This window comes from Eschrichtius robustus, chromosome 3, assembly GCF_028021215.1.
Source record: "Eschrichtius robustus isolate mEscRob2 chromosome 3, mEscRob2.pri, whole genome shotgun sequence".
Classification (NCBI taxonomy): Eukaryota; Metazoa; Chordata; class Mammalia; order Artiodactyla; family Eschrichtiidae; genus Eschrichtius; species Eschrichtius robustus.
The window spans coordinates 189,268,322-189,277,128 of NC_090826.1; the positions used below are offsets into that span (position 1 = coordinate 189,268,322).

General features: G+C 45.7%; 1 protein-coding gene across 1 annotated transcript in view; it reads right to left on the reverse strand.

Annotated features, from left to right (window-relative positions):
• KDM5B (lysine demethylase 5B) overlaps window positions 1–7,793 on the reverse strand; it is a 72,366-nt gene extending 64,573 nt beyond the window's left edge. The window contains exon 1 of the mRNA XM_068541921.1: window positions 7,430–7,793. Coding sequence (XP_068398022.1) covers window positions 7,430–7,618 — 189 coding nt within the window. The 5' untranslated portion in view covers window positions 7,619–7,793. The remainder of the gene's footprint in view (window positions 1–7,429) is intronic.
• Window positions 7,794–8,807: the final 1,014 nt, after the last annotated feature.

Consider the following 8,807-nt stretch of genomic DNA (forward strand, 5'->3'; position numbering starts at 1 on the left):
AAACTCAGTTTTCTAACACTACAATTTGATCAAGCTGTGAGGTGGCAAGAATTAATGTAGGAATGCACAAAAATCTGCCTAGGGCCACACAAGGAACATAGCTGGGAAGAGAAGCTCAGCCTAGCTACGTGCTCGCAACTAAACGAAAACGCTTTCAACATTTAAAGATTTTAAAACTTTGTACACCACTAGACAGTGTTTTAACACATGTAGAAAACCGTATTGAGTGAATTGCTTGATTCAAGACAAAAACAAAAAAGCCACACTAGTAGAAATACAATATATACGGGTCCACCTAAGAAGCAATGTTGAGATCCCATAACATATTTGAACAAAAAAACATGGTGAATCCAAATTTGTATGATCATATAGAAGCTCTAATTAGCTTTATTAAAAAAAAAAAAAAGTCTGCCTACTTGTTAGTAAAAGAATAAAATATAATCGGGCTCTGTCCTGAAGACCAAAATAAACCTTTTCCCTGACACCTCTTGTACTTTTCTCCCCACTTTACAAGTAACTTATTAAAGACTCAATCTACTAACCCTTCAGGCAAGAACTGGGACTATTTAAATTATGTTAGACAAAATATAATGCTGCAGGGCTTCCACAGCATCACAGCCCTCCCACACTAGGGGAAATTAAATAATCTTAAACACTTCTTAACACAAAGCTTACCAAATACAAACTCCTGCCTGTATAACACACATACACTGCAAATTTTCTGTAATAATTTATAACAGCTCTACCTGAAAAAAATTTTTTATTTCAACTAATTTAAAAAAAATCCAGGTACAGAAAAGCTTCATCTAAACCAACAGAAGAATTTACATTTTGTATATTCTAGTTCTGATGTTGGGCTTTTGACTTTTCAAGTTTCACTTTTAAAAATCCCTTCGCTGTAGGAGAAATGAGGGTTATGTATTTGGCACTAACCCTCGTCTCTCTAAATCTGTCCCCAGACCCTTCTTAGCAGCGAGCAAATAAAAGCTCTGGAATTTAAGCTCCTTGCAATCCATCAATTAATCTGGACAACAGCTCTAAGTCAGTGTCAGATATCCTTACAGCAGGTAAGAAGGCACACATTGGAAAAAAATGACTCTGTCCAAGGTCGTGATGGTATTAGATTCAAGATTCTACCCACTCATTTAAAAAAATTTAGAAACACTGACTCCTTCTTTTACGTAATAGAAAAAATAAAAATCCACATACACTCCACTTGATAAAGCTTATTTTTATCCCTGCAAAATATTTCTTAAAATTTACATCAGTTGTAAAATAACATTTCCAAGTGAAATGGAATCAACAAGTTTAAAAAAAAAGCCATTTATTATGTCACATTCTGCCTAGTGATGTTTAACTTAGTTCCTGAAAAATGAAGTTATTTATTATTTTGGGGAGGAGAGTGCTTAGACTTTAAGGGGTTATTTACAGAAAATATTTTTCAATGGCCTGACTTTTAAATCACTTCTTTTGAACATTTGAGGCCATCTAAATGTTCATCAGCAATTCTGCTGAAAAAGGAACTGCATCATCGAGGCTGGAAGTCGAACCACCATCTTCACAGGAAAGTGAACCTAATGACATCCTGACCAGCCACTCATTAGACCCTTTGACTCTCATTTCCTTCAAACTCCTTTTCCAAAAGGGACTTCGTTCTACTTCTTGGTCACTCCCGACTCCCAGCTCTGTGCTGCTGAGATGACGTCAGACAGGAAAATGGACCAAGAGCAGGAAAGGGAACGACGGGCACCACCTCTGACCACCACCTCCGACCACCACGCCTCTGCATCCAGGAGCTGGCCTGACAGCGGTCAGGTTCCCGCACAGGCTCCAACAAACGTGTCACAAAGCAACAAAGGCCCTGGAAAGACTGAGAAATCCAATCCCCATCCTGATTAGGCAAAGAGTGGCCATCTCTCACTAAATGCTAGAAACCTCATTCCTAACTGCCCAAATCTCACTCACCCTGAATAAGACAAAAGCTAAGCCAAGTTGTTCTCTACACCTGAGGTCACTAGTTTGCTCTCAATTCCAACACTGCTGCTCTGCTTTCTGCCCTCTTATATCCAGGAAAATACATAAAGGGACTATATTCTCTACATTTTTGTGTATGCTTGAATTATTTTCATAATTTAAAAAATGTCATTTATACCCTGGAAATGAAGGCTCTAGCAGAGCAAAGTAACTGGTCCTAAGTCCAGAAAGAAAACTTAAATGATTAAAAGAAATAAAACAGAGGAACAGATGGGATGACTCTAGGCCATGTCTAAAGGCATATGACAATGATGCTTTAAGAGGAATGGTCTACAATTAAAATTCTGAATGTTTAAAAAAAAATTTAAAAAGACAAGAATACATTTAGTCAAATTCTTCCATCTTACAGTTACGAAACAGAAATGTCCCACTGCCCTAGAGGCGGCTTCTCCCCGTTAGTCTTCATAAACTTGGAGGTTGAAAAAGCAAAGTCACCATTGAACTCATCTAATAGTTAATGACAGAAAAAGCATTTTTAGAAGAATTTTTTTTAGGTATACAAAGGTAATATCTCGTTTTTCTCTTTAATCCCATGTTAGGACACAGCAGTTGATAAATACTTAAGAAATCCTTGTTAAGCTGCATACAATTCTCATGTCTTAGACAAGTTTCTCACAACTCTGATTTTAAAATCCACTTATTAGTTTCTCAAACCTTAAGTAATCGAAAGTAAATGAGAGTGGCCCAGTGATATGGCACAGACCCACTCACCCCAAAGGGACTCACTGGTGTGCTTCTGATGATTCCTCTTCAAGGGACCCAAACTTAGAGATTTCTGAAAGTATAGTCAGTCCTTCAGTTCCCAACATTTATTCCACATAATTAAAAAAAATTTTTTTTGAGACTGCAGTGATCGTCTACACATAAAACAGGTATATTAGCATAATCTCCAAAGAATATCTAATTCTCTTAGAAAGGAAAAATCACACCACCAGCTCAATGCAAGAACTGTACAATGAGGAAAGCCAGGTCTTTCCAGGTAACTGGTTTTTAAACCCATAGATGGCCTTTGCCAAGAGATACACAAGTAGGCTTCGTAGAACCTAAATCCAGGAACCTAATTAATCAGCACTTTCATTTGGGGGCATGAGGTCTCCCTCTATCCTTTTCTACAACCAAACTTTAATGTGGCCCAATTAGAACAACGAGAGGTTACCAAAGCCTGCAAAAAGCTCCCATTTACAGCACATAAACCAGATTCCTTTTTGTTTTTTTTTTTAAATTGAATAGTTCACAATGATATTTTTGCCTTTCTAAAAGAAAATTCTCTCACTGGCAGATTTCTGTCTGCCTATATTAAAGTACTGTAAACATCTGGACTTTGTTATTGTCTCCCAAACTAAACAAATAAGTAAATGAGTTTACTACTGATCTATCAATCAGAAATAAAGAAAATTAAGGACCTTAGAGACAAAGAATGAAACTGAGGATTGATCATTTTCTCTAATTTTTCTTATCAGTGTCTCTCAATAATGAACTCAACACCCCAGCTTTAAATCAGAACATTTATTAAGACTCTTCAAAGGCAATTCTCTAGTCATTCTGTTCTTTAAAAAAGGTTTGGACTGCATGTTTAAAAACAAATCCTACAACCACAGGAAAGGAAACTTTTCCAGTGGGGGTGGGGATGTAAACCTTAAGCTGTCTCATATATTTGCAATATCACTCACATTCCATTCTAAGAGTCTATTATTAACTTGTTGATTAGTTCACTAAGAGTTACAGCTAGATGGATGTCTGTGAGTGTGACCAATCTACCACTGGCAAAGTCAAATTTAGCTAATCACCCATTCAAAGACTACAACAAATGAAGTTTGTTTTTACTTTAAAGGCAGACACATTCAAACTAAAACTGTAGGACTTAATCCAGCCTCCTACCAAGTGAGAAAATAAAGTTCTTCTTTTGAGAGGTATAGTTCTAAATTTCCCTTTAAAAACTAGTTACAATTGGGTACAGGGTTTCTTTTGCGGGTGATAAACATGTCCTAACACTGACTGTGATGACGGTTGTAAAACTCCATGAAAATACTAAAAACTACTGAATTGCACACTTTAAATTGATGAACTGTATGGTAAATATATTATGTCTAAACAAAACTGTTATTTTTAAAAAGTAATTATAAGTTCTTCCTTTGCTCAAGAATATTTCTATTGATAAGCTTTTCCCCCAAATATTAAAAGGTTTAAGGTGGCAAGGAATCACAACTAGAGTAAAATTTCATGACACCAAAGAAACTGGAAAAACAACAGAGAGGATTGGGCCACAGTCAAGCAAACGTAACATTAGGGAGAATGATGGGCTGGAATGAGAGTAAAAGAGCTCTGTATCACTCACACCTCCCCCCATACAAAGAGAAGTGTATTTAAGTTCCTTCATGTTCTAAGGGCGGAACCAACAGGCTCAATCAAAGACACTGACTGGATTAAGACACTGACTGTATTAGAACATTTGAAAGTTTTACACTTTGGCTATGAAGCCTAAGGAATCAAACTAACGACCACAAGAAGTTAAAGTTGAAAAATGTGTCTATTGTGCCATCTGGGGTTTGACTTAAATCTCTAGCGTCTGGACACCTCCAGAGAAGAAATTTGTGGAATCTGCCTATCTATGGCCAAATGTTACATGTTTGAGAGCAACAGAGTAAATTACTGAAGCCATCAAATATATTCCTATCAAACTCGAGATTGAGAAAAGTATTTACTGAGCAGTCCACTATTTTTTGCCTAATAGTTACAGCCCTAAAATTAATCATCTCCAAATACCACAAAGTGACAAGGAAAATATAATTTGTCCTTAAAAAGAAACCTAAGTACATCAAGGAGGAAATGAAAATTTGCATTCTAAAGGTAACAAACCAGAAGTCAGATTAACTGTAAATTGGAAAAAAAAAAAAAAAAAAAGTCCAGGAAACAAACCTAGTTATCCCACATACTTGATGTAATTTGAGAAAAGGTTTGTTTACTACCCTCTTTAAACTTGTAACTCAGGATCTGAATAACATCTTCTTGATTTTATTACCTTTTATCATATTTATCTTACTATATTTTCACAAACAAATTTCTGTGAACCTCAAGTTTTCAGTAGCAAAGCAGTTTAGGACCATCACTAAGAATCAGCTATAAATTGAAGCTACGTTAAGTACCATTAATTAAAGATGCAAAGGTAAGGACAAAAGGAAATAGAAATGCTTTGTAATTCTTCCCCTTATCTCCGAGAAATAAAATACCAATAAACCCAATCCCCATTTTAATACAGTCACTTGTATTCCAAAAACTTAGTGGTCACTAATCATCTAGAAACACGGGCATTATATAGCTATCGCCATGGAAAATATTTCCTATCTCTTGGTTTGTTGTTGCTTTATTTCAACTATATGAAACCACTTGTTCACAGTTAGCTTTCTAAAAGAAAACGGTTTTTAAAACAAAGACTGTTTACATCTCCATCTCTTAAGATCCCTTTGTTCCAACAAGACCCTTCTTCAAGAGCTACAACTTCTGGAAAGGTTTCCCTTTTTGCGCTTATATCAACTAGAAATACTCCCAAACTCTTTCCAATTGGCATAGGAGTTTGTTAAACAAAGGAGGAAGCAAGCCTCCTCCACACAAAGGAGGTCTCCAAAACAGAGCACTGGTTATGTTTGTGGATTATTTATTTGTGCCCCTTTAACACCCTTCTCCTCGGCTGTAGTAAGTACCACTCTCAATACAAAATGGTGGCCATCACGTCTGTCTGACATTCAGAATGGGGAAAGGCAGTAAGATAACACGTTTCGCAGAGCTTACCATTAATATTCTGGCCAAGATGCGGAAATGAGTAGCCAAACCTAACCAGAGCAACACTATCTTTCTAGGAAAAGAACCCGACAAAAGGAATAGTGTAAGAAAGTAGATAAAGGGTTTACCCCAGCCCTAGTGCACCACAATACCAACATGGAGGACAACTCACTCCCAGGAACCGACTGCACACATTTGGGCTACCGAGAACTTACTCAAGTTGCCTAGTTCCAGAATAGACGCCCATGGATGCAAACGCGGACTATTCATAGTCCCCGTCCCTAACGCTTGACACGAAGCTCCGCTGCTACCTGCCCATGCCCTATTCTTCCACAACTAAAACCCTGGCCCCAATCACCGCACAACTTCTGCAGGCCTCTGCGCTCCAACCGACACGCACTTCCCTTAAGCAACGACAATCAACCTTGTCTACTTCTTGAGAGAAAGGCGTCTATTCTCAATCATCTCCCCCATCCTAACTGACCAGTTATTCACGGAAACAGGTATTTCATCTCCACTTCAAACTACTCCAAGAAAAACTCCAATATAGAGTCCGCGTTTCAATTCGGGGGGAGGGGGGACTTGGGATCAGACAGACTCAGTCGGGATCTCCCTCGACACAGCTCTCCAGGCTGAGCGGTTACGCACAGAACCCCTCAACTCCAACGTCATTACAAAGAGCAAGCCTAAGAAAGAAAGGGGCGGGAGGGGGGGCTTCCTCCGAGGGAGCGGGGGCGGAGCGGGCAGAAGCTTCGCAAACTGTCGGAAAGGCAGTTAAACCTCCGGCCAACGGTCCCGGCCCATCCAACTGCTCAGGCCGCCTCGGCCGGTCCGAAAGGTGGGCACAGCCCAGGGGTGCGGAGCTTGCGGCCGGGGGCTGGGGGAGGGGGAGGGGAAGTGACGAGAGAGGAGGGAGAGGGGAGGGGGCAGGGGCCGGCCGGGCTTCTCCGCCGACGTTGCAGCCGTTGGTGACCGTTTCGGGAACACCCACCCTCACGCCCACCCGGGCAGGGAGCTGCGCGGGGCCCTCCGCTCCGGCTCGCGGGACGCAGGGCGGCCTCCGCCTTCGGGGCTGACACCGCCCGCCGCGGGCAGCTCTCGGGGCGGGGGCCGGGGAGCCTCTGGGCGGCCGCCCCCCGAACCCCACGCTCACGCCCCCTCGGCACGTCCGCTCGTCCCGGCCCGCGGTGCCTCCGTCTGGCGCCGTCGCCCCGCCTAGTCCCCGGCCCGGGGGGCCCGCCAGGGGTCCGGGCCGGGGCGGGGGGTCCGGGGCCGGAGGGTGGGGCGCCAGGTGAAGCCGCCCGGGCCGCCGCCGCCTCCACACAAAGGACCAGGGGCTCCGCCGCCATATTGAAAACTTTCCTCCTCGCGACAACTCGCGGGGCGCGCACCCCGCACCCCCAGCGCCCCGCACCCGCCGCACCCACGCCCGGGGGCCTCCGCGCCAGCCCGCCCTCCGCCCCGCGGGCGCCGGCGCACGGCCGCGACCCCGGTGCCTGTGGTGCCGCCGCCTCTCCGTCCGCATCCGAACCCCGGCCGCGCTCCGTCCGCTGCCCCCGCGCCCCGCGCAGAGGCCCAGCCGCCCGCCGGCCGGCCGTGAGCCCCACTCGAGACTCACCGGCGGCGGCCGCACCTTGCAGATCCCGGTCTGCTCGGCTATGGGTCGAATCTTGTGGATGAAAGCGAAAGGGTCGGCGAACTCCTCCCAGCTGGGCTCAAAGACCGGGCACTCGGGCGGCGGCAGGAACTCGCCCAGCGGGCCGGGGCCGCCGAGGGCCGGCGCGGGGCGCGGGCCAGGGGCCTCCATCCTCGCGGCGCCGCGGACGCGGCTGAGCGACGGTTCTCGGCCTCCTCCGGTTCCTTGGCCTTCCTCCTAATCCTCCTTCTTCTCTTCCTCCTTTTCCTCCTCCTTCTCCTCCTCCTCTTCCTCCTCCTTCTCTTCCTCCTCCTCAGCCTCGGATCCGGCTCCTCAGACTCCGACTCCGACACCGACCGACCGACCGACCGACCGACGACGACGCGACGCGACGCGCCGCGCCGCGCCAGCCACGCCGTGCGCCTCCGCCGCCACGGCGAGGAAAAGGAGTCCCACCCCACCCCCACCCAGCCCGTGCTGAGCGCCCGCCCCCGGGCCGGGCGGGGCCGCCCCCGGGGGACGGAGCTCGTCCTCACGGTCCAGCCCAGCCGGCACCCACTGACTACGTGCCAGAGCCCCTTCCCTCCCTCGGGAAGTTACGGGTCTGGGGGAGAAGCCGGGCCCACGGGTGGACGCTCCGTCCCGTTCCGCCCCGTGGGAAGCGCCGTGGTGGAAGTGCAAGGACACCTAGTCAGACCCCGAGGGGCGCAGGGTGTCGGGGACGGAGGAGGCTTTTCCAGGTAGAGGGAAGAGCTTGAACGTGACAACAGCCTGTAGGTGAGAAAACAAGTTAGGGGGATAATAAGCTAACACTCTGAGCACTTCATCTCCTAGGCCCTGTGCCACGTGCTTTCATGATTAATCTTTGATATACACAGCAACCCTACGAGGCAGGTACTCGTTTCCATTTTACAAATAAGGACAGCGAGGCATAGGTTGATCAAGAAATTTGATCAAATTCCTAGGCTAACAAGTGGTGGAGACTCCACTTATTGGAAGGTAGGGTGTTGCAGGGAAGTGTGGTCTGCGAGCAATACACGGCGAAGCTGGATGTGAGAAGAGCGGGAGCCTTGAAATAATCCAGATGAGGAATGATGGGGCCTAAATTAAGGCAGTGGTGCTATTCATTAGGAGAGAGGGATGCAAATGGAGGGCATAAAAGTCACAAATTGGGGAGGCGCGATTCAGGGGTGTAGGTACATGCCTGAGTGGGTGCGGCCGCTGGCATCGCTGGGGAACAAGAAGTCAGTCTGGGGAGGGAGCTCGTGGGTCCACTTCTGGCCATGTTGAGTCTGAGGTGTCTGGTACAGTTGGAGATACCCAACAGGCTTAGCGTATAAATCAGAAGGGGAGAGATCAG